A 27,047-nucleotide genomic window follows, 5' to 3' on the forward strand; every position below is an offset into this window, starting at 1 on the left:
AGACTCATGCAGTTTTTATTATGAATTATAGAAACTGCAATGCAACCGTAAGTATATAAGAAGACATGAGAAGGAAAACTGTTTGAATGTAATATTGTAATATTTTTTAACTGAATTAACACCCTGATATCCTTACTTTTCACAAAACGATGCCTACCATAGCAGATATAGAGTGGTTCTGTGAAGACACCAGTGTAAAACAGAACAAATACAAAACTTGTTGTGCCTTGTAATCTTCTAGATTTTCTTTTTTGTTCTTATTGATTTTTTAATTATATTCAGCCTTTCTTTCAGCAACATATTCAGCCTTGACACTGGGATGCATTGTCCAAAAGCAGGAAAGTACTCCAGGAGATAGTTTAATTGGAGGGATTACACTTAGGGAACAGATGAGGCAGAGTGCTGGAGCAATCTTTCAACATTTGCCAGCACACACTATGAATAGAGCCTGTATGTGTGAAAATGTCTGTGTTACTAGACTTGTGTTCAACATTTAGATGTTAGCTGACATTTATAAACCCTGCATCCAGACCCCCTGCACTACCTAGAGAGCACAACAAATAAAAAGATGAGCAGACACCCAAAGCTGTTTGCTTCTTTTTATTTTTTTTCTTTATTATGATGTTGTCACAGCCTCATTATTGCACATTTCATAAATACGTAACTATTGCTTTGTGACTGGCCAGTTTCAGAGTTCTGACTGACCTCAGCTTCATTTCGCCTGAAGAGATCCCGTCTTGTTTCAAAGCCCAGAGACTGAAGACACATTCTATTATAAAGAAGGAGCTACAGCGGAGAGGCCTTTGTAGAGCACATGACAGTTGGCAGAGCCTGAATAGAGAGACAATATCTATAGTGGAAGGCTGCTTGAAAAGGATATTCATGAGTATAGCCAATTAAAGAAGTTTCCAGATGGTTATTGGGTACATGAGATGATAAATTCAGAAAGGTAATGAGTTTTAACCTGATGCAATTTCTTTATATCTGAATTCCAATTTAATTTTCCCATTCTGTCCCCAAATCCTTTGTCTGACATCCTTTTATTGCTTTTCCAACCTCCTCAAGGCAGCCTAGATGGCAAGTGCAGCAGCGGGCACCCAGATCCAAGTGCTTCAGTTCAAGTGTGAACCACCAGTCACTGCTCTGGCTTAGGTGGTCTTGGCTGAGAAGGACTCCGTAGCAAGTTTCACACATAAAGAAGAGATGTGGTGCATAAAAGGTGGTGAAAGAAAGGTTGAGGGGGTGAGGCGAATTGTGAGACAGAGGGTCACAAGAAGAGTGTGAGACTTGTCTGAGACTAAATTCTGGACTAAATGAGCAGAGAATCAGGGTTAAGTGCTCTGTTTGTGTGGCCATTAAAAGCTGAGTATTGGGCATTGATGAGCCAAATCTCATCAGTCACTGCCAGTTTGAACTGGAACCAGCAACCCGTTTTTCCCTTTTTCTGTTCCTCTTTTCTCGGTCACTCCTCACCCCTCTTTCCACCCCTTCTCTTCATGCAGACAAATAGACATTCCAGCAGCGGATGTGGTGGTGGTGGTTGTCCATAGCAACCTGCCATGCAGGGTGTATCTTGTGGGAGCAGGATCACTGTGTGAATGGCTAAGCCTTCTTCTAACAAAGACTGTGAATCTCTGAGATACTTTGAGCTTCCATAGAAGCGGTGCGACTTCTGGGCTGTGGGAGTGCTTTACATAATCCAGCAGCAGTATCCCTCTGCTCTGGCACATCGCTCTCTCCTGCTGCTCTCTGCACCTAATGCACACGCCCCAATGTAGGTCGACTCATCTTGACGCATCCTCTGAAATGCTTTCAATCTATCATTCAGTGTGATAATCACAGTGGGCTGTTGGAAGGTGGCTGTACAAAGGTGTTGACCAGTCAAAAGATGGATGTTCAGAAGTTCAGTCAGCCTCTATAGTGTGAATTTTTTATCACGGACCAAACAGATTTTGATTGCTTGCAAAAAAGTAATTCTGACCGCATATCTTGTTCAAAACATCAACTGTAACAGTCACACTTTATTTTAGACAGCTTATTATATGTAAACATTTAAGATCAGTTCATTAATAAATTACTACCATCCCACAATCAACAAATAAGTGCATGAGAGTCAAGTCTTCTAAATTAAATGAGCTAAATTAGTTTAGGCTACTGACTTTTCTCATAACTTAATTTATTGTATATTTATGTATTCCATCACTTTGTGAATATCATCCTGCAGGGAATCTGCCACATTTCTAGCCTCAGTTTCATAAGTATGGATATCTTGATAAATTGTATTTATATTATGCAAAACTGTTCTGCTCTAACATCCTTTTGTTTGCTGGGATCTGCCGGCAGCTGACATTGTGTGCTCTGCTTCCTCTCTGGGACTGCCAAAGCCAGCTGCTCCACTGTGCCTCCCAACATCAACACATTTAACACAGGCATGTAAACTGCACACTTCAATAAGTCGACGAGTCACAGACTCCGTCTTAATGGCATATCTGCGCTTCTCCTCTCTTTCCCTCCCTTCCTTCACTGGAGCTGCTGAGCTGTAAAAAGTAAAATTTGGGCAATGGGTGTGTATCAGAGATGTTCATGTTTTTCAATGTCAGACTGGAGAAAGGAGGGTAGTAGAGAAAGTCATTATAAGCAAGGGATTCCTCAAAGTGGTTGTTCCAGTACTTCAGGTAAACAATCAATGGCAGAAGGCTTGTTTCTAAATAAAACTGACTGGCATGCTGCTGCCCTGAAGCATGTACTCTATACTGAGGCCACTTTTAAACTTACCAAACAAAGACTTGAAGCAGGTAATGTAAAACTTATCTGTTACTACATCTACCTATCAAACATACATTAAGGCACATAGCCATATTCAAAACATCACCACATACAGTATCTATTGGGCACGAAAACATGAGCTACTACTGCCCTGTAGTTGGGAAAATTCAACATGTGTTCATCAAAGCAGACCATTTTCCTCCATAGTGTTTGTGCCATTTGAGTACATGAAGTTCATAAATACCAGGAAAGACACTGATTTGTTCTTGTTGACAGAAATACTGCAGCATAGGCTGTGTCAATAATTTTGAGGCTTAAAGAAATGCATTTTTTTGTCTTTCCAGTCAAGCTATTAGTTATTATCAGTAATTTATCGCAGCAGTCTTTCAGAGAAACAACAGTTCAATAGTGGATGTGATCTACTGTTGCTTTGCTGAACACACATCTAGAACCATGGCCATTTATATAAAGGGATTTCATAATTAGAAATTAAAAGAATTAAGAACATTTGTATCAAAAGCAAAACCTCTTATTCTGCCAAAACAGCCAAAGTAAGTTGTTGTACAGATCCAGGATGCAATGTGCATCTATTAATATGTGAACAGAATAATTCTCAGTTAGTTTGATGGACCCCTCCTCACCCCCCCACCCATTTCCATTCTGGCTGTTCCAGCCTATCCAGTTTGTTTTTAATCACATTCATTCTAGGGTTGCAAGACTTGAACATTGTGCTGTTTGAACCATCAGTAGTATAATATACAAAATGTACAGATACATATTAGAAATGCATACATAATTAGTTATTATAATGAGACCTACAAAAAAGTATGAGAATAAAAAGTCCGTGGGTATTGCAGGTGGGGCAAGCAGAGCCACAAATGTGCATCCAGGCTGAGGGACACAGCCCCTCCTATCATGATTAAGCGCATGTCTTTTTACACAGCATCATAACAAAGCTATCAAAAACAAAGGCTCCAAAAATTCCTCCTAAAAACTTTTTTTGTCTTTTGTTTCTCTACATACAACAATGTCAATTCCATGTATTTACATCCCTAGAAAATAATTTAATTATACTTACACACTTTCTACATTTGTGAAACATTATAGTTCTAGTCCACAAAGAAGGTATTTGCTTGTTTGTGTGTGTGTGTGTGTGTGTGTGTGTGTGTATGTATGTGTGTAATGTTAGGAAACAAAGCTGGAGAGGAAAATGTTCATTTGGCTAACAGTCACAGGGGAAGATGTAGAGGGTGGACGAGATGTGGTCACAGAGAGGAAGTAGTAGAGTCGACAATTTCTCTCCCATTGCACACGGTTGGGACAAAATGGGCGCTGACAGAAGCTAGAAAAAATATGAAACACAGTGGTTGAAATGAGAAGCTAATGAGAGAGACTGACAGACATTTATATTTCTTTCTTTAAATATAATTATGCACAAAAGCCTGTCTTAGTTATAAAGTTATAGAGCAAAAACAATAAAATAAACCTGCAAATTATTGTATATTATTTAAATCAAAACTTTGTCTTGCAATTTAACAAAAATAATAAAGAAAAAACACACAAAATGCAATAAATAAATAAATAATTAAACAAACCCAAGACAGATTTGTAAAATACTGATGAATTCAGTACAACCCCAATTTCAAAAGATTGGGATTCTGTGTAAATTAAAAGAGAATACAATGATTTGCAAATCACAAAAACCAATATTTTACTCACACAAGAACATAAAACATCTTTTAACGTTAGCTTATCTTGAATCTAATGTCAGCAACACATCTTCAAAAAGTTGGGATGGGGCAACAAAAGGCTGGAAAAGTAGGTGGTACAAAAATAAAAACACCTGGAGGAACATGTTGTAACCAGTTAGGTTAACTGGCAACAGGTCGGTCAGAGTCTGTCAGAAAAAAAGATGGCAGAGGTTCAATGCAAAAAATGTGCAAAAAAACTGCATCTACAAAATGTTGTTGTTCTTAAAGTGAAACGTTTTCTTATTCCTGCTTGATTTCAGCTATTCAACATCTCAGGGTATCCACTGGAGTTTTTGTTTCATGATACACCAGTTTTTTTTTCTCTGAATTAAATACAAATAGACCATATAGACCACTATGTAATGAGACTGGCAACAAATTCAAAAAGAACACGCAATATTTCACAAAGTGGAAAAAAGAGGAAAACCAATTGTCCTCATATGATATCTTTGGACTATTTCTAATTAGAAATAGGGTTGAAATGATCTGTAATTAATTACAATATGTTTTTTTTACATCTTTACTTTGTATGCTAATTACTTTGGAAAAGGGGTTGTTTGAGAGCAATAAAAAATACAACATGCAGCACAAGGTAGCCTCAACACCTATCTGTCAGAAAAATACTGTTTTTTTTTCTCAAGAGAAGATGACCACATGTAACCTACCATGAGATGCATATGTGGTTGCAGCCCCACTGACACTGAAGCGGTTGAGATTGAGTCTGTGGCTGGTCACATTCTTCTGGGGCTGAAACATGATGATATGGACTTTGGGAGCAAACATACAGCCCAGGACCACAAAGCCACTCAGGCTGACTGAGATACACATGGTAGTTGTCTGAACCTGCAGAAAACGTATAAGATGATGTTAATTAACTAGTAGCCAGACTTTGATGGATAAACCTATGATAATTTAGCTGCAGTTAGGAGCTATCGTAGTAGATACTTTAAAGGCACTACTTTAGAAAAAAAAATTCATTTGATTAACTATTGTTAAACCCAGATGATTATCATTGGTTTGATAATTACACTCTTAGGAAGGGAGAAGAAATTTGATCCTGTGGAATTTGATCTGAACTGAGGAATTCTGTATTATCTAACACGTCTTAACAATTTCTCATTGGTAGCTTTACCTTTATTCTCTGTGATTTATTGTATAAATCAATGCTAAGTACAGTCTCTTGATTACAGTTCTGCAGAGGTGTATGTACTTTGTCCCATTCAGATTGCTTTAACATTTGCAGCAATCTGAATAAGAAAAAACAGCACAGCTGAGCACTTTAATCAGTAATGAACCCTTACAGAACTCCTCTGTTTATGTAAATACCTATGTGGGTGGGTGGGTGTGCACGTTGGTGATGTTATGCATGTGCACAGACTAATCTTAAACATTACTAAGCAAAATAAATGCTTATTCTAGAGAGAGAGACAGACAAAATCATTCTTTTCTCTCTTTTTTATGGGGATTAAATGGCCAGCACTGGCATCAGCACTCCTCTCTTCCATCCTTTGAAACAGTGTTTGTGGATGTGTGCTTAAGGTGTGTATGTGTAAGCTTAAGATTTGTCTGGTTCAGATGAGCACTCCCTCCCCTTTACTGTTAAATCTGGACATGTGTCAGCAGTTTAACAGAGCCTGTTTTTTTTTTCCTTGTCACCCCAGGACAGCAGAATTTGGACCACTGTCAGTAGGACTAAAAATTGTTTAAGTGGCCACAGCACCAGGGTTGTCATTGTTTTCTCACCTGCCTGCTGCTATCAATCATGTACAGAGGACACAAACTTCTAAATATACTGATTCACTAGGAAGTACACCAGATCTTTCATTTTAGTTTTAAAAGAACAGGATACGCTAGCAGTTATACTTTCATATTTACAGTTTATATTGGGTGTTGGACAGCAGATTATTGGCTATTATTTATTTATTTTTTACAAGAAAAAATTATTTGTAGCTCCATACCGAATATTAAAACTTGATCATGATCAGTCACTTCAACCATGTGTGTACAGTATGGTGAAGAACATACCCTGTAATCACTAGATGTGACATAGAAGATGGGAAGAAAGGCCAGCCAAATTATACATGTGGTGTACATAGTGAATCCAATGAACTTGGCCTCATTAAAGTTTTCGGGGCACTTCCTGGTTTTGAAGGCATACCTAGAGGAAGATAATTGTACTTCTGATTAGACAGACACATTCTGGGGGGGAAAAAACAATAAAAAAAAACATTTCTACGATATTGAAGACAAGAACCGTTAAAAGAAAAAAGGGGAAAACATGGATAAAAAGAATAATTTTTGTTGTTTTATCTTACAAAATTTAAAGTGCAATAATTAAATCAGGTCAGAAAAACTTACACAGTACACAAGATCACCAGGAGCACATCATAGCCCAGTGACAGCAGCATGCTGGAGTCCCGAACATTACATTTGAGAATGACAGTCTTTCGCCGCTCTGGCAACGTGAAGCGTCGTGTTCCAGGAACCTCCAGCAGCAGCCACACAGAAACCATCACTAACTGGACGGAGATTAAACTCAGACAGATGAATACCTGAGAAAGAAGGGATGAAAGAAGCATAAAGTCATCAAGATCTACCGTTTGTCAGTCCATCCATCCGTCTGGTTGATGTTGATACATAGACACAATGCTGCACTATCTCACCTGAGAGGATGGGCTAATGAAACGTGGCCTCACTGCACCCGCTCCGTCTTTGACACCGTTGAAAATCCTTGCAATTCTATTGGTTTTGGTGAGGAGGGCGGAGTAGCATACAGCAAAAGATGTACCCAAGCCGAGACGACGCAGGGCACAAATAGCAGGAGACGGTTTGGCCAAAAAGAGGAAAGTCATGGCGTAGGACATGAAGACTCCTGAGAGGAGGATGTAACACAACTCTCTGCCTGAGGCTTTGACCAGTGGTGTGTTGTTGTGTCTGATAAACACCCAAAACACCAGGCCAGTACACACAAACCTGCAAACAAAAAAGAAGTTGTGCCTTTCCACAAGATCAGATTTATTCTGTAAAATAAAAATGGTTAGGCTAGATTTAAAAAATGAATAATGAACTTTTTATCAGCTTTAAAGAAATACTTGTCATTATGTATGGATACTGTGTGAACTAACAAATGGAGATATGTTGTTGTTGTGGACATTTCCTGTAATTTTAAGCTGACATAGCTATTTGAATCCAGTAGGAAACTGTTCCTCTCCTGTTCCTTTTTTGTCATTTTACCTTCACTGCTTCAGCCTTTAGTAAGTCCAATATATTGCTAGTATATATATATATATATATATATATATATAATGCTTGATTAAAGTTAGGAAGGGAAATTCCTGGTTAACTTAAGTACATAAATATATAATTAGGATTAGGTTTGGCTGGTTAGACCTGTTACTGATATTATAGCTACATTTGTTAGACTTTTCTTTTCCCCAGAGCACATATATATTTTAATTCTGGTCGATTTATCCTTTATTAGTCTGCATAAGTTTTAAAAGAGTAAGTCCTGACATTGGGAAATCCTTTGATACTTACCCTACACAGGCAATGGTTATTGGACCAATGGCCCAAGCATCTTCCCACATAATATAGTCTTCAGGAAGATCATAACAGGACATCAGGTCGTCAGTGGGCCACTGACCAGGAGCACAGGGTGAGCAGGTGAACTCATCGGCCAGGTATTCATGAGCCTCACAGGCTGTACAGATCCAGCAGCAGTACTCACCTGGGACACAGGGATATGAGCAGAATCTGGTGTTTTTTTCGAAAGGCAGTGCTACTTGGTAAGTTGCTGTGATATACTAAAATTCACTCTCCTACCTGCCTGCATTTTCTTCATCTCATTGCGTTCACAGGGGTCGCTACACTGTGATGTGGGCACCACCTCTCTGGGCCAGTGAATCAGATCGCTGTTCAGAGTCAGACTTTCTGCCCACTCCCCTACTGGCACGTAACCGTAACGTTCACCAGCACGTTGGTAGCTGAAGATGTTGTATCTGCCCATACCATCCCCCTGGGAGTCAAACTTCACTGCTGTCTCACTGCCTGGGGGAGAGAAAGGGGCTGTAGGGAATGAGAAAAGATAAAAAGGGAGAAAATAATGTGCTAAGGCCAATAGAAAAGGAGATCAAAGCAAAACAATCATATGCAATCATCTTACTGATGCTTCATTGATGTTTTCTTTAAAGCGGCAGTAGGGATAGATACACAAAGTAATGGTCAGTTCAGCCTAGAGTCAAGGCTATCAGAATAAAGGTTTTATTACTGAGGACCAGCTAGTTTGCAAAGAGGCTATAAATGCCTGGGATACTTAGTGATGTGTGTGTCACTGGCTTCCCATCCTTTGCTAAGGTCACATAGGGATAAAATTACTACCAAATGCATCATGAACAAACTGCCTATAAAACCATAAACTCATAAAAGCATAGGATTGAATCCCTGGGCAACGTAATAAATACCCACACATTGACAGAATTAGTCTCTGAGTCTGGGGGAGGCACACTGCTGAAACTGCCAAATTGGTTTGTATACATGTTGTTATGACAAGGTAGGATTACCATCTACCCTGAGGATGAGGGAATACAAGAAGTTGTTAAACTGGTGCAATGCTAAAATGAAAAAGAAGGAGAAAATGACTTTAGACTGAACAAAAACTAACTTCTTGATGTGCTGCAGGCAGTATCAGACCTGATAGTGCTGACACTTGGTCCTTTTGACTCAGACAAAGTGTATGTCTCGCCTTCTCTGCCACATCTGTCCTTACAGCACAGCAATTGACTCTGTGCTGCTGACACACAGAGATGTGTATTATACACTGCTGCCTGTCAAATGATGATGTGACTTGGGATAGTGCATGGTATGCCAGGCTTATAAAGCATCACTCCTCAGCATATAACAAGACTCCTGGTCCTCAGTGTGCAGCAGCATTGATGATACTAGTGCTGCCTTACTTGTGTCTCTGTTCGCTTGAGTTAACAGAAGAATTTGTGGACCAAATTCATTCTCTATACATACAGCTTGAGATCAGTAGAATGAATCAAAACACAGATTGCAACTAAGCTTTCAGGCTGAAAAGAGTGCATGCCTGTAAGGATGTGCACACAAATGTGTGTGGGAGCTCAATTAGGTTTTACTTTACTGTATGATAGCTAAGGTATTGCTCTGAGCGCTGTGGGAGGCTATGCTGACAGAACTGAAGCTCTGACCCTGTTGTTAGTTTCTCTGTGTGTGTGTCAATGTGTGTATGCACACGCATGCAGCACTGACAAGGGCTAAAGCTGTCCTATTGTTGTGAAAGCTCAGTGTGTTCAGGGAAGAATGGCGTGTCAGATGGTGGCAGAGGGGGTTAAGGTTTATGAAATCCATAAATCACAGAGACAGCACAACCCTCTATCTTCCTTCTCGCTCTCTGTGTGTCACAGGAAATTCTAAGTGCCAAGCCTCCTTTGGATTTTGAGGCTAAATGTTTAGGTGACAGCTAAATGAAAATTATTTCAATAAAAATGTGCTGATAATATCTTTAGACGAAGAAGAGATATGAATCCATTATATTGCAAGTTGCCAGATAAAAAGTCTGTTAATAAGACAGAGCAATAAGCAAGGCAGACAATCTTCCTCTTCGACAGCCATGCACACTCACAGAGTTTACCACGAGCTAATTACCATAACTGCTTTACTAGGACCGTAGATGTGTGCTGAGGCCTAATTAGCTGAATGCGGTAATTAGATGTTATACAGACTAAAGAGATAACAGTAGTCTGTTAGGCAACAGACCAATCGAACTACACTGTTTTGTCCTTGACTTCCCTCAAATAGATCAATTGAGAGTGCAAGTAAACTGCAAGCAGTGGTAACTCTTCCTTACAGCCAACATAAGCAACCTTGCTGACATGACGGAATGGCTTAATAGAGAAAGAGTCTGAGAGTGCAAGTTAGCGCTTGTGAAACTCACCAAGATTCAACTGACTGCAGAAAGCAGAGACAAGTGGTCTAGGTCTGACTGATGGCTGACACTCTTACCCTAAATCACTGTCTTGCAATAACTTTGAAAAATATAGTGCATAATAATATGCTTGCATGGAGGTTTTAGGGGATATCCCAGTCTAATAGAAATGTAAAATGAATGCCTCTTCTTTAATGCTACATTGTTTATTGATACCCAGAAACTGTGCGTATAGAAAGTTGGTGGCATAATGGTCATGTTGGATGCAAAAAACATTCTGAAGCCATGATTATGCAAAAATTTCTCTGTTCTTTCATTGGCTGGGGGGAGTTTTTGGGTATTCCGGCTTCCTCCCATCATCCAAAGACGAACATTTTAGGTTAATTGGTCACTCTATAATTGTTTGTCTCTCTGTGTTGGCCCTGCGATGGACTGGCGACTTATCCAGGGTGTACCCTGCTTCTCACCTGTTAATTGCTGGGATAGGCTTCAGCTTCCCCATGACCCTAAACTGGACTACATGGTACAGAAAATAAAGGAATAAATGAATTTTATTTTATAACCCTTCTCAACCAATACCAATGACATCAATGATATTGTGCGTACTCAGCCCAAATTTGAGAAACAACTTGAAAACAGTGATTTTTTTTAGTCCTATGTTACATATTGCATATTTTAAAAGTAGAAATTAATTTAACAACAAAGCAATTATGTAATAACTGATTATGTAATAACTGTGACAGAGAAGAGATTAGTAAATATAAAATTCAGGGGATTCTCACCTTCCTGCAACATATTTATATGTGAAGCAACTTTCATAAATCAAGAACTGAATCAATTCAATCACTTGAAAAGTGGTTTTGCTAAATGCCTCCTAGGAGCAACTTGCAGTCTTTTTTGGGTGTCATAGCACACATAATAACACAATCAAAAACAGATGATTCTGTGTCATCTCAATCATGCATTACTTTGTCCTAGCTCTGTCCTGTCCAGCTGAGACCCACAACAGACTTTGCTCTCAGCACTACTCACTGCTTCGGGTAACTTGCTATGTCTGTGAAGTGTCGTCGACATCCAAAAGTTGACAATGTCTTAATAGCGACATTCTCTGCAGACCATTTATGTTGCACTGATAAAGTACATAACACTTGGCCCAAAGAAGCTCTAGTAAACAAAGCAAGATATAAAACAAATGAACAAATGCAGGTGAGATAATCTGTGGTCTAACCACATCCCTAATTTCTGAGACAGTTCAGCATTTCCACCAACTTGAGAAACACCTTATTATTCTAGTTTAATTAGAAGCTTGAAAAACAAGTTTTTCATTCAGAAGATGTGAAATTAATTATGTCCTCAGCAGAGTCAGGCTAAAGTGAGGCCCAAGGGGGATTGTGGGGATTACAGGTAGGGAGACATAGAGCAGGAAAAAGGGGTTTGGGAGGAATAAGTAGAAATAAGAAATTTAAAATGAAGAGAGATGTAAAAAGGTTCACAAAGAGAGGCAGACTGTTGTTTGAGTGTGTGCCTAAATACACCCACTGACACATTCTTTGGCATGTGCAGACAGATACACGGGGATGCACTCATATGTCACAAATGCATACATAAGAGTGGTCACATTAACTATATTTGTTCCCCCTGCAGATTCAGTCCCATGGGACTGAGTCGCTGCCTGGGTCAAACAGTGAAAAGCCACAGGGGAATACCAGAGGACAGATAGGCTGGAGAAAAGTAAGTCTGGAATATAGAGAGAAGTGTATAGGAGGGAAGCAGCAGAGACCTGAAGCTTGACTGAAAGGAAGGTGGTGAGATAGAGGGGACAAAAGACAGACATGGCAGGCCAAAAACAGGAGGTGCTGGGATGGAGGATGAGCCGAGAGACAAGATAAGGGTAAAGAAAGGTGGGAAGTGACAAGGGAGGAGAGGCAAAAGAATACAAGTGGAAAAGAAAGGAGATAGCACATGGGAAATTCAAGGAACTAATGTCATGCCAGTACAGATACTGGTAGATGAAGGCAAGCCTTTGGAGGTAGGAATAAGTAGAGAATAGGTGAAGGATGGATTAAAGGGTGAGAAAAGTGAAGGAGTGGAGGAACAGACCAGTGCAGAGAGACAATGGAGGCAGGAGAGCAACCTTGTGAAATCAGAGTGGGATGTGCTGTTTTTGAATGTAGAGGGAGTAGCACACTTTCTGGGTGAGAAAGAGGAAAGAGAAAGAGAGAGGGAAAAAAGAAAGGAGGGATGAGAAGAATGAGAAAGAGTGACAGAAAAACAGAGAGACAGCAATGGGAGACAGAGGAAGAGAGGGAAATGAAAACAAGGCAGAGAATGAGTGAAGGTTGTTTTCTAGCATCTGAACGTTGCAGTAAGCTCTGTGCTCAATATGGCCCTGAAGGCACACCGCCTCTGCTAACACAGACATAACACACACACACACACACACACACACACACACACACACACACACACACACACACACACACACACACACACACACACACACACACACACACACAAGCGCAGAGAAGGGGGAATATTACATCTATCACCACTATTTGAACAGAAGACTGCATGCATGTGTGTATATACTGATCTGTTTGCTGCAGATTGGGGAGGTGGGTGGGTAGGAGTTGAATGATGGCTCTGAGAAGTGTGTGGGTTGGGGGTGTCTGCAATTTCATGCTGGTAGGAAAGCAAGCATTTCAAACTGCCTCTTTGTAAAAAAGCTAACTGTTTTGCACAATTTTGTCTGTGCCTCTCTTGTGTATGTATGTCTGTGTTTTGTGTTTGAAGTTTGTGGCAAGGGCTCATCAAAATGCACAAATATGCCCCTGTGTCTGTTACTAGTTGGTATGGAGCAGTTCCCATGATCTACCAGATCACCTCAACAATTGGCAACAGTGTCGGCTTCATTACCATAGCAACTAGCGAGATGAGACTAGATGAAGAGAGCTGCATATGAAAAATTCTCCAAACCACACAACAAAGTGCCTCAGTGCATCACGTACGTTGTCAGAAAAACACAACAAAACAGCCTAATCACAGCTAAAGACAGACTCGGCTGCATGGTAAATGTAAAGTCAATGAGAGTGGTAAGTATATCTGTGTATCTGGAGTCATGAAGAGAAGTTAAACTTTGATGTGGAACACAAACTGAAATGAGCATGCATGTGTGTAAAAGAGGAGATAGGAGAGAGACGGCATGCTGAAGAGTGTTGGTTTTCCAGTTCAGACTGAGAGCACTGCGGATGGTGATGCTGCAGTATTTATACCCAACATTCAACCCCAACTCACCTCAGCTTCCTCCTCACATACTGTAGCTAGAGCGATATATATGTACAGCAGCGAGAATGAGTCATTCAGACCTTACCAACAACTGAAAAGAAATGCTGCTAATAGTATTCAGTATTGGTATATTGTCATCGAGCTCATATCAACGCAGATTCTCAGAATGAGTACATGTAATTCATGGATATCGGCAGTGAAAAGAAGTAAGGGCTAGTGGTATGGAAATGTAAAAGGAGAAAGATAATAAGCCATAGATAAGTCAGGAGCTCCGTCTTTTTGAAATCTTACTCCATTTCTAAACTTTTTGCGTGTAGATATGCATATCTATTCCATCCTATGAACAAGTGGCATCAGCTGTGCCTAGTCCGATTGCTGACTGTAACTGCATACATTTACTTTGGTTTCTGCACTTGACTTTCACTACACTATGTACTATACATTTAAGAGGGAAATAATACTTTTTACTTCGCAAAATTTTTCTAGAAACCATTCTCTAGTAGTTTCCTAATTCAAGTATTTTTACATGAAGTCACCTCCCAAAAAAGACATATATTTTAATATGTTGTTGGACTGCCTTTAGCTTTGATTATGGCAGCATTCTCTGTGGGAGTGTTTCAATAAGCTTCTGCAATATCATAAGATTTATTTACATCCACTGTTGAATTAATTTTTCACTAAGATCTTGTACTGATGATGGGAGTGTTCGACCACTGCGTAAAACCTTTTCTAGCACATCTCAAAGATTCTCAGTAGGGTTCAAGCCTGGACTCTGTGGTGGCCAGGCCATGTGTGAAAATTATGTTTCGTGCTCCCTGAACAACTTTTTACACAGAGCTGTTGTTAATGACATCCAGGCTTTGACAAATAGAAGAGTGAAAAAGTGTGTGTTGCAGCCACATTGTCATCTTGGACTATGACCATCAGGGAAGAAAAAAATCCATTGATGGAAAAACCTGCTCATTCAGTATTTTCAGGTAGTCGACTGACCTCATTCTTTGACTACATAATGTAGCTGAACCCCGACCTGACCATCTGCAGTTACCCCAGATCATAGACTGCCCCCACAGGCTTGTACAGTCGATACTAGGCATGATGGCTGCATCATTTTATCTGCCTCTCTTCTTACCTTGATGCTCCCATCACTCTGGAACAGGGTAGTTCAATCTGAGTTCAATCTTTATTTTCCCTAGCAAAATGAAGCCTTTTTCTCCAGTTAGCCTCACTAATGAGAGCTTTTCTTATGGCTACACAGCTATTCAGTGCCAACCCAATGAGTTTCCGTCGCATTGTGCATGTGGAAGTCCTCTTACTTTCACTATTAAACATTATCCTGAGCTCTACTGTTGTTTTTCTTCGATTAGATCTCACCAAACTTTTGAATGATCACCAATCACCAATGACCATCCCTCAAGATGTTTTTCTGACCACAATTCTTCCTTAACGACGATGTGTTGGACAGTTCTTAATTCAATTTTAGTAGTTTCTGTTATCTCCTGCATGCCATTCATTTGACCCATCTGAAACAGACTACCATCTTTTCCATGCCCATGGGATGCGTCTTTCCACTTGGTTGTTTATGAAATGAGAAGCTACTCATTGCATCAGTTGGGGTTGAATAACTTTTTTGTCAGCTGAAAGATAATCACCCACAAAGTAATTATCCAGTAGGAGGCTCATACTTATTTGCTTAATTAAATTCTGGGCCAAAACTTTTTCTTTTGAATTTTGGCCAGGCAGTGTAATTAATCTACCCTGTCTATACAAACACATCTAAAATTGCATCTAAAATTATCAGCTGATAAACTGATTAATCAGTTGATGCATTGTCCAGTTGTAAATTTAGGAATAGGATTAATTGATTACTCGTAAGTAATTTGTTAACCAAAATCTAATTGCAAAATTTACTCAGTTCTGTAATTTGTTGAAAAGATTTTCATATGAGAGAATTTTAAACGCAAAAGTACTCTAAACAAATGTACTATTACTCTACCAGCTAAACCTTTACCCTTGAAGAAAGTAGCATTGTGGGTAATGAGATTGTGAGCTGTGGTGATTAGATTACCTAATAATTAGCAAATGGATCAGTGTTTTACCATAACTGTTAAGTAAATGTTGTTCAATGTGTTCATTGTTTTGTAAGGGGAGCCAAATGATACAAAGTTATAAAGCTGTCTCCCACTTCAAGGCAGAGTTAAAGAGGTGTTGCTGGAAATATTGCTATACCCTAGATAATCAAGTATTCTATTATATTCTATTCTACAGTCATTTAATGGACCTTTCTCTCCAATGCAACTTACATCTGAAGGTAGTTAGGCGGTAGGTTTAAGGATCTTGCCTAAATACCCATCTGGAAGGTGTTAATGTTCGTCCCCGGTGGGATTCGAACTCCGGTCTCCTGCATGGGAGATCGATACTAATGTTGTGTCTGGTTCAAAATGAGACAATAGCTGCTGGCGGTGGCAATTTTGGTTACTTTTGTATCCACTGTCACACTCTTGTTATTATTATTATTATTTTTATTGTTATTAGTTTCAGCTTGCTTGTTTTATATCTAATTCTGTGTACTCTGTGAAAGTAAAATAACTAATTTAAAAAGTAAAGAGCCATCCTAATTTGTATTGTGAACTGGAAAAACTTTCAGTGGTCTATTTCCAGAATCAGCTAAAATGAATTCTGAATCAGAATTATTCACCAAATGTTTTGATAACGATTATTTAATAATGTGTTAATTTTTACAGCGCAATCTGATACAGCACACCACTAAAATGATAGTCACAATAGAAAAATAGACATTTTTCTGCATTAAGCAGAGATACTTTGAATACTTGAAGTGCTTTTTCCTGATTACACATTTCTACTGACAGTTGTCTTCCCTGCCTGCCTGCAGCCTGCAACCAGGGATTCAGATAGTGTTCAGATTCAGATAATGTGAAAAATTTCAGCTTTTATGCTTGGGCATATACCAAACCCAAACTTAATCAAAAACTGCAACTACCAGATGTGGCAGAAGGGCTCCTATCAACACTAGAGTTAACTTCTTTACACCCCTTCTGTGATTTCACAGATTCCAGTCAGTTTAGTAAAGGTAAGACACTGAAACATAACCATCAGAAAAACACATTTGGGTGTAAAGAATTTTTAGTAACATTTTTGTAGGACTTTGAAGACCCACTCAGTAACTTTTTGTTCTTAAAACTCCGTATAATTGACTTGTTTTCCATCTCGGACACTGTTTGATGTTGCAGCTTTGTGCACGTATCACAGGCTAGCAAGCAGATGTAAACAATCCGGCTGTTTCAAACATGCACTGTGGCTGATTCAGCAAAGAAACATTGGAAGACATTATCGGTGGGAACCGAGTCACAGCTGTGAGCCATTCATTTGTGATCCATTCTTTTTATATACAAATTTTCCACACTGCCTTCATCATAGAAGTCTGATGTCCAACATGCTCCATTCATGTGAAGCATGGGCCATAGAATATTGTTTGGAAACAAATACTGCGAGTTCTATCCAAAACATTTACTAGAATTTGCACTAACTTCTCAGATTTATTCTTTTTTATATATATTTTTCCTATAATTTTTAAAATCTTGTATAGTATTTTATATAGGTACATATTTTGATTGTTTGTCATTCTTATATATTATGAAATTTTGTAGGATATTGTAAGAACGAGCCAGTCTTTTCAATGGCTCTTTGAAAGGAACGGCTCCTCAAGATCTGGCTCCCTTTAAAGAGCCATAAATCCCAAAAGAGAGCCAGAGACAGAACAAGAGATAGGACAAGGGTCAACATGAGACTGATTTTTACTGTTTGGAGAAAGCTCACAGTACAGGTAGGATGCAAGATGGTTGCCAAATTAGCATCGACAGGGGGCGTGTCTCTGAGAAAATGGCAAAAGTTAAGTACTGCATCTTAAACTTGTATGAAAGTACCTCATCTATCTATCTATCTATCTATCTATCTATCTATCTATCTATCTATCTATCTATCTATCTATCTATCTATCTATCTATCTATCTATCTATCTATCTATCTATCTATCTATCTATCTATCTAATGCAGACAGAACACACAGAAATGCCAAATCCTTTGATTCGTAGCAGAAATGAAGATGGGAAATTTCAAAGAGAATTCTCTTTTTCTGCTGACGCATGCTGTCCCACTCTGGAATTGCCTCAGTGCTTACTCGATCTTCCCCCCCTTTTCTCCTTCACTTCCTATACCTTTCTCTGTCTTACTCCTTTTCACCTTACCCTAGACTCTCTCCTCTCATTTTAATCTCCCTGTCAGTGTTTTCCTCTAAGCCTCCTCCCTCCTCCCTCCACGAATGATGACATACTCGTGTCCTCCATCCCTCCTGTTTCCTCTCCCCAGTGTCCCATGGCAAAGCTGCTGTGTTAATGTTGTTTGGCTGTTTTGATGTCTGCTTTTGGTCACGGTTGGTGGAGGAATAAGCACCTCTAAACCTGTGTCAGTCCCTGAGACACAGCAGTTTATTTATAACACTTCCTTTGTACGCAATGTGTCAGTCAAGCCAATCCTCCGTCTCCTCTCTCCTAACTCTTCAGAGACTGACAGACAGACAGTCAGCCTACTATAGGAGCTATTATAACACACACAATCTCATTAGTGCAAGAGAGAAGAATATGGCTGACGGATTAACTGCAGCTCTCATTCCTCAAAGCAACTTTGTAGTGTTGCATCAATTACGCATGGGTAATAGGTGTCAATGGCAAGCTGGCTCTGACAATACATAGCAATTAAGTGGATTTGTTTCAGTACTTTTTAAGTTCTGTGGCTTACAAGAAGGACAACAGTCATGTGTTCATTAGAGGACTGTTAAGTAGGCACAACATTCACATTTCTATCCATTTCTTATTATCTGTTCCCCTTCATTTCCAACATCCACTTCTTTTTACTGTTCATCCACTTTCAGCACCTTATCTTGGACTTGACACTGTCTTCACCATGCTCTTGCTCTCTTACCTGTGAAACTGACATTAAGGATGTAATCCCTGTAGAGTCTGCGCCCGTCCAAGGGCTTCATGCTGTGGCACAGCTCGGTGGTGTTGAAGCACAGGCTCCGTTGCATATTATGGAGGGCATGAGCCATGGCATACACTGCATTCACCACAAACATGATCTTGGACTCTGGCTCAAAGGGACTTTTGTCCATTGACAAGTTTGTGTCACATGGTGGGAGAGGCGTTTCTCCCAATCCCAAACCACCTGCTCCTAAAGAGCACTGGAACCGCTGCTCCCAGAAGTCCTTGTACCAGGGATTCCGATGGTTTTTGACAGGGTTTAGACTTAGGAAGTAGCTGTTAAATTCTGGTATGGGGTTGGCTGCCAGTTCAAGTGTGATAGCTCCTTCAGCAGTGACCTCATTTCCCTTGACAATGCTTTCCTGTGCACCCCAGCCATCACTGGCCACCCATATGAAGGAAGTGTTAAGCCTGGCAGCAGCTGCCAGCAGCTCCCTGGCATCATCACTACGCAGGAAAAGAACAGCCACACGGGCATTCGGCTTCTGGAGGAGCTGGCGGATTACAGCTTCATAGGACTTCTTAGCATTGGAACGCCCCACCTGAGCAAAAAGAGGACGTGTGGGCTCAGTAATACACTCAGATATGAAATACTTATAATTCTCTGTCATTTTCTTTTCACGGAGGAAACAAGCAAAATATGTAATCAGTTTCACACCAATATGCACCTCTATAGCAAATGAGATGAAAAATGTGACCGTGAAAGGGCACAGAATGAGTTCTTTGGAGATAAGCTTTCATTTTCTGCCTCATAACTGATAACACTACTGTAATATTAAACCCCATTTTGGTTTAAGACAAGATAAGTCTTTAAATACAAACTTTTATGAGCTCACAAATTTGCTGTCTTTTTCATTGTAACTGGTGAAGATTTAGACAATTAATCAGGGTGACACTCAAGATTAAAGTTTTGTGTTAATTTTTCTTTAAAAAATTCTTTATGAAGAACTAGAAAAGAGAATGCAGGTTTTACTGAATTCTGTTGAAGTCCTTACCTTCTCTGAAGTGGCAATACAGATGTTCCTCATGCGTGCCTCTTGTTCAAATGCCTCTATACCAGTTTCACCATAGTCACCCTCAGATGCCACAGTGGACACGTATGTCCAGTTAAAGAACCGAAGGATCTCAGCCATGGCTTTGGCCTGGTAGAAGTCAGGGGGTACAGTGCGGGCAAAGTAATCGTAGCGTGTCTTATCGCTGAGCTTGGCACTTGTCGAAGCATAGCTTATCTGAGGGATCTGAAAGAGTCTGAGAAGATTGGCAACCTGGGAGAGAGAAAGTAAAGCAGACATAAGTCAGGTGAAATATGCATGAGGTGTTTCTTTTATGTGCTTATGTTTTGTTGTATTAATTGATACTAAATTTTAAACAAAACGTAAAAACAGTGATTAACATTTTTTATATGATGAATTTTTTTAATTTGAAATGACTATGTGAACAATGTAATTTGATACAGCAGTGTGAATCAAAGTGAATGTGTTTATTTCATATCGGAATACATTTCATTAACTTGAGATTACTTTTTTTGAAGTGACATGGAATGTGCTTGTCTACAGCTGCGATATCAATTATCTGTTTGAAAGCAAAGGGTATCAGCAGTTCTGGCAGTGCAGTGCATTAAATTCCAGACTGAATGGAGTCAAGCAGCCTCTTGTAGTATTTACAGCGCAGATGTTTTGTGAGGTGGCAGCAACAGAGCCCGTAAATGTTCAATTAATTTAACAAGTTAGTTGAAAGTGGTGTTCAAAGAGAAGAGGAAACTGGAAGACACTCGGATGAAATGTCACCAAACACACTTTTTGAGCAGATGAAAACCTTTTTGTGTCAGGAAAATGTGAATGAGCTACATTAGAATTAACCTTTATAGGTATCTCAGTAATGCATCTTATATCAAATACTCAATGTCCCATCTCGATCCCTAAAAAATGGAAATAAACCCCACAAAATAATCCAAAATTTAATCCAATTATGCCACAAAATCTTTAAACTTTACCTCAGTGAACTTAATTTTAATGTGATCAAATGGGGAAAGATTAAAGGGACTTTCACACTTAATTCAGTTGGTTTGGATTTTCAGACTTTTCAGCTTCACGAGAACCAAATTACAGGTGTGAAACCACAGTCAACTCAAACAGTACATTGAGATTTAGCATTTACTGCTGTCAAGTATCAGTCTGAAACATGTTTTTCCTGTAGCACACACTTGCAAACTATGATACTCTTAAGTTATAAAGTCAGTGCTGTGTATATGTTTGATACATCAGTTGCTCTGCAATGCAGTAATGAAAACATTAGTTCATGCTGTTCAGTAAGTTTTTTTTTCACAAACATACGGAAAAAAGTTATGCTCTTCTCTTTGCACTTCTATACAGTGCAGCAGAGATTTCTTGTTTTTTCCCCATCATAAAAACCAAGAATGCAGCATTGTGTGCCCTAACAATGAATGCAGCATACTTCACTGAAACACACCACTGCATTACTGTCTCCTGTTATCCTTTGATGGGTCTCTCAGTGATGCAATGATAGCCTATGGTGAGTTGCAGTTGTTATATGCATGGAATAATAATAATAAAAAAATAAGCTGTGTGTATATTATAAATGGTTTATTAATACCCAGCACTGACACAACTTTGTAAGACATGCGTGTAGTGATATGATAATGGCTAATTAACTTAAATTGAATTCTACTATCAGAGCTGGTGTAAAACAGAGATCCGAGCTGAGGTGTAGTCAGTAACCCTACATCGATCAATCACAAAGAACTTTAATTGAAAACACAGTCTAATTCAGGAAATTGGATTGGGGCATCCTTGGTCTGACAGGTAGTCACAACTCGATATTATCAGAATTGAAAGGAAAAGCTACATTTAGTGGTCTCTAAAGACACAATGAGACCAAAGTTTTGAATTGCGATATGACCAATGTGATCATTACATTGAAATTTTGTAAATACATTATTTCTATAGTATACACTGGATCTTTAACTGTAAATGTGTCAGTGTAACATGCACATATCTAGAAACCAGAGAATGAAGACGCAGATAGTGCTGGTAACAAGTGATGGGACTTATTTATGTAATATAAAAAAAGGTCTTCAGTGTGCTTGAATAATTCTTATACAAAACCTGCAGATCAGATATTAACCTTGGTCTGCACCTTGTTACAGACTTTAACCCTTTAAAGCATAGTGTCCACTACAATAGACAACTATTTTAGGCTATTTTCTAGTATATACATGGGTGAGGAGGGTATATTTGTAAATCAGCCACTTTATTGGACATTAGTGAGACATCCCTTACATCACAAATTACAAGACTATATATATATATATATGTATATATATATATGTATATATATGTATATATATATATATATATATATATATATATATATATATATATCTATAATTTTAGAATATGTTATAGAATTGACAAAAAAAAATAAACAAAATTAAAACTAAAATAACATTAAAATACAGAAAAGCATCAGAAGAGAAGTGAAAATGTAAATTTTTAAATTAGGTTTATTAAATTTCTCTCTGACCTGGTAGTAAGGATAAGAAGACTCTTTTGAACAGGTTGTATTTTAAAATCTTAAATTTCTCTTATCCAGTGCCCAAGGTTGTTGAGTTTGTCATTGCAGTAGTGAAGATTTTACTGACTGAATTTGTGGATGTTTTTTTTTGGGTGGAAGCTTCAACAAACAGCCTTAGGCTTAAATGGTTAAACTTGTGTACAGCTGCTCAGCCTCAGCTATTTAAAGTTGCTGTTAGTGTTGTTTTGTAAGATATTTTTACTCTCTGTAACAGGATGGTATATATTACAGAGATCTCAAAAACATGGAAATAAACCCCACAAAGTAACAGAAAACCTGATGTAAAAATATGTTTTTTGCTTATGGATATTGCCTGCAGCACCATACAAATGAAGAAACACATTAAATTTATATTTTATATATAATAATAATATAAAATAATATATATATATATATATATATATATATATATATATATATATATATATATATATATATATATATATATATATATATATATATATAATATTATAAAAATAGTAATAAAAACATTGATGGGAGTCATCTATTGTTTTATAGTGTTTATGTTATATTCTCCTTTCCTCTTGATTGGGATTTGGTCCTGTTCTCTTTTTTTACAACTTTAGTCACAGATGTTGCACAAACAATGGAAATATAACTCCAAGACATGCTTATCCTCTCCAAGACTTGTAAACATACACACTCAGACTTGCACACACAAATAAACTACACAAAAATTCTGTTCTTGCTTTAGTTTAATCCCTCCAGAATGCATCACACTCTGGGTTTTTTCTATATTTCATTCATACTTCAGTTGATGAGCTGTTTTGACAACATGTCAGAATCTCATTAGACTAATAACTCAGAAGATTAGAAAATACACAGGTTGACACACACACAGACACACACACAATCACACCTATGTCTGCCTACAGTTCTTCAGGGTGGAAGTTGACTTAAATGTCACTGAAGGTCACTCTGAAAAATAGAGCAGCATTGCTTCATGACCTGTCGCTGGATGGCCACACCTGCCTACACTAAGAAGCTTGTCTGCAGGGACACTAAAGGAGTAAAAAGAGTTTACTTTGTTAGTGAAAGCATCTCCCTTCCCCTGGGGGATGGGGGTAGGGGGATGTTTACTATAGGAATGGTCTGATTGTGAGAGAACTGAATTTGAAATAAAAAATGGTGCAGTAAAGAGGTGCTGTCTGTTTTCTGTTTGAAATGCAAGTCACATGCATACACATTCACACAGACACATAACTTCTGAAGACATTGCACTGACTAGCACTTGTTTAACCCAAGCTTAAACATAACATTTTCCTAACTTTAAAACATGTTATCCAAAAAAACTGATTGTTTTCTATTATTGAGACTTATTTATATTTACCATAAGCAAGACACATCCCCTTGATGTGACTGTGGAAACAGATTAAGGTACCCACAACATGAGTAATATTAGAGCAATGCTCAAACATACACACACACACACACACACTCAAAAGCGGGATACATACACACAAATGAATGAGATGGAGGAACGATGCCTACTAAGCAAATGCCTCCAAGGCATCAGAGTGCATGGTTAAACATAAAATAGTTCCCTGTTACTTCATTTAAAAGCAACAGACAGACTGGCCAAGTAGAGAGGCATGATGGAGTAGCTGGATTAGCTTCACTGGCAGGAGAACAGAAAGCAGGGCGAAGTAAGGGTCTCATAAACAGCTCTGCACTCAGAAAAAGACAGGTCGAAGGGTAACAAAACCCAACAATGTCTACAAAAATAAGCAACAAGAAAACAAGGAAACTCAGATGTGATGAAATACAAGTAGCCAAGCCGATATGTTAACAATGGCTGCACAAGGAAGGAGAAGAAGAAGGGGTGCTGAGGTCAATATGCAATGAGCTCTCCCCAAATAGCTGGAGGGAGTGCTTCTGGATGCACATAAAGATGGTAAGAAAAGGGAAGGGAGAGGTGATTAGATAGAAGAAAGGAAAGATTTTTAAGTTCAAGAAAAAAAGAAATGCATTAAACAGTAAAAAGAGAAGAAAAGTGGTTGAGAAGACACAGAGACAGTTGCAAAGATTAGGGATTTAAGAACTGATAGGAGGCTTTTGTGAAGTCACAGAGGAGTAAGAGGGAAGGAGGTTTTATGTTAAACTATGCAAATCAACCGACTCTGTGACAAGAGCTAGGAGAGATGGAGAAACACACTGAACTTGATACTAACAAATATGAATACTTACACGACATAAATGAAAAAATACAGGAACTGGAACATGCCACTGGAATCAGCCTTTGCAGACTTGCTCATTTTACTTGAGGAAGGTTAAGTGAAAGATGAAAAAGCAGCTACCAAGAAAGATGATGATAATGGTGAACATTGTTGGTATTCCTGTGCATTATATACAGTCATTACCTGTATAGAAACACTGCTAAAGGATCCTCCAATGACTCCTGCAATGGCAAGTGGGTCTTCACCGGGTTGAGCAAGAGATCCATCTGGACAGATGAACTCTGTGTCATCTACCTTGGTGAGAGAGGCTCTCACAAACTCCAAAGCCTAGGAGAGACATGCACAGAGATATTTTATAACACAGGAAGTGCAGCGTACTATCTACCATATGGTCTATATTTTCTATCAATTCTTTACCCACCATTGAATCAGATTCTTTATGAGAAATATGCCACATAAAAAAGCAGATTGAGATTTATTCTTTTTCATAATGCAAAACCCCTTTTTGAAGGGACTATAAACATTAATCGTTGTACTCTCGGGGCTATGAACGCTTTCAGTTCAGGGTACAAGTTGCAACTCCTCTGAGACCAAGGCAGATTATAACATATTTCTTTTATGCAGACAAACAAATAATGAATCAGAAACTCATTTAGAGAAATCAAATGTCAAGAGTCCTGACTTTGTATATTCGGTCAAGAAGCTTATTGTATAAAATCATCAGACACATTAACCTTAAAAAGCTCAAAATCAAGATATTTTTAAAAAAAAAAAAATTAACATGACAATCCCAGAGGGCAAAGTGCTATTTCCCTTATTAAAGATGGCTGAAGTCTCACTTTCTCATCGAGGATTGGCTTTTGTCATTTCAGTCAAGATGCTTTCCTAATTTTTTTTACTATTATTTCTCACTTTTGTTTTATTTTTATATTTATTTATTACCATGTTATTACCAAGCTGTACCATAACAAAGCTCCCTGCTTTGTTAATCTAGTATTACACCCTACACACATTGTCAGCCATATCACTTTTTTCACCCAAAAGTTTAAGTAATACCCAGAATTAGAAAAGATGGAGAGTTTATTCACAGTAAAGATGCTCACCCACCTGCTCTAATGCATATGTATCTCTGGAGCAGGTGTCAAGGATGTGGACCCCAAGGGACACCCCAGGCAGCAATGTGTTGTCCATGTTGATTCTATCTATGGCAAACAACATGGCCTCAAGCCTCTGGATCCCTCTGTCTTCATTCACACGACCACATTCCTCCATTCCAGCTCCTTTCTCATGCACTGGGAATAGGCCGCCGAGTACCAGGTCACCCTCGATGCGGATCTCTCGACGAGACTGTGGTGGGTCTGAGAGCAAGGCGCCTTGACACATCATAACTAAGACTAAAATGGGGATGTGGGACACCATGTTGGGCTCAGGGAGAGTTAACATTGTCTCAGTGTGAAGAGAGACTCAGCAGAGAGTGAGACAGAGGAGAGTGAAGGGCTGAGGTCAGGGGTGAGGGGCTATAAGTGAGGTGTACAGAGCGGGGTGGGGTGGAATCAAGCAGTAGTTGTAGTTTCTTATGTCTGTTTGTTGCCCATGTGATGGTCAGGGAGAACTGAAATGGACCACACGAGGAAGGGCAGACCATCTGGGCATCAGTTGTCCTAAAGGGGAGAAAGATGACAAGGAGAGGGTAAATATTACTTTGTCCACATGATAGGAAAACTCACAAAGCTCTGAGATGGGACTTTGAAATACTTTACAAAGTGTTACTATAAAGCATAAAGACTGCAAAGCAAACCTTTAGTGGAGTTTGGGGACATTGTTAACAAGAGCTCAAAGTCATTTCTGCTTTGCAGCAAAAGCAAAGCCATGACTAAAAGGGATATAGAATTGTTTTGAGACTGTACCCTACTATTCTTACAACCTCCTCCCTCCTTACATCATCCAGAAAACTTTCTTATTGTATACATGTGTGTATGTGTGTACTTTCCCCATGGTTGTATCAGGATAAGCCAGCTTAGATGGCTGGTTGATACATGAGCCCAGCCTTCTCATGCCACAGATCAGAGAAGCTTCTCTAATCTGATTTCTCTCCCAACATTTCTTTGCCTGTCCATGATTTTATACCCCTAAGTATGTGTGTGTATGTGCGTGTGTTATCAGATTTATTGCTCCCTCTCTCCCCTGCATAATTACAGTGTGAAGACTGAATGGATTTTACCATGAAAGATGCTATCTGACAACAATGAAGCCAACAACAACTGATGCTACTGATCATGGCTTATGACTCAATTAGGACTGTGTTTTGGCTGTTTCATCAGTAACATTCTCCACCTCCACTTTTGTCAGAGACAGCTTATCATATGAAACAATATGAAGTATGATGAAGTATAATTTTAAAGATGCATCCCACCAATTTCACAATTTACTTGTCACTAACAGTGCTTCTCAGTAT

General features: G+C 38.8%; 1 protein-coding gene across 3 annotated transcripts in view; it reads right to left on the bottom strand.

The window, feature by feature from the left end:
* Positions 1-1,987: 1,987 nt before the first annotated feature.
* Positions 1,988-27,047, bottom strand: part of grm3 (glutamate receptor, metabotropic 3) — a 49,940-nt gene continuing 24,880 nt past the window's right edge. For 2 of the 3 annotated variants that reach the window (XM_041997194.1, XM_041997195.1), the window contains exons 4-14: positions 25,700-26,253; positions 24,776-24,919; positions 19,796-20,065; positions 18,742-19,342; positions 8,340-8,582; positions 8,055-8,244; positions 7,181-7,490; positions 6,876-7,069; positions 6,543-6,675; positions 5,183-5,360; positions 1,988-4,108 (exon numbers count right to left, since the gene is read on the bottom strand). In XM_041997194.1, coding sequence (XP_041853128.1) covers positions 4,032-4,108; positions 5,183-5,360; positions 6,543-6,675; positions 6,876-7,069; positions 7,181-7,490; positions 8,055-8,244; positions 8,340-8,582; positions 18,742-19,342; positions 19,796-20,065; positions 24,776-24,919; positions 25,700-26,035 — 2,676 coding nt within the window. In that variant the 5' untranslated portion in view covers positions 26,036-26,253 and the 3' untranslated portion in view covers positions 1,988-4,031. Of the gene's footprint in view, positions 4,109-4,609; positions 4,664-5,182; positions 5,361-6,542; positions 6,676-6,875; positions 7,070-7,180; positions 7,491-8,054; positions 8,245-8,339; positions 8,583-18,741; positions 19,343-19,795; positions 20,066-24,775; positions 24,920-25,699; positions 26,254-27,047 lie in introns of all 3 variants that reach the window. The other variant, XM_041997196.1, reaches the window with a different exon arrangement.

Source organism: Melanotaenia boesemani, chromosome 10 (assembly GCF_017639745.1).
Source record: "Melanotaenia boesemani isolate fMelBoe1 chromosome 10, fMelBoe1.pri, whole genome shotgun sequence".
NCBI lineage: Eukaryota > Metazoa > Chordata > Actinopteri > Atheriniformes > Melanotaeniidae > Melanotaenia > Melanotaenia boesemani.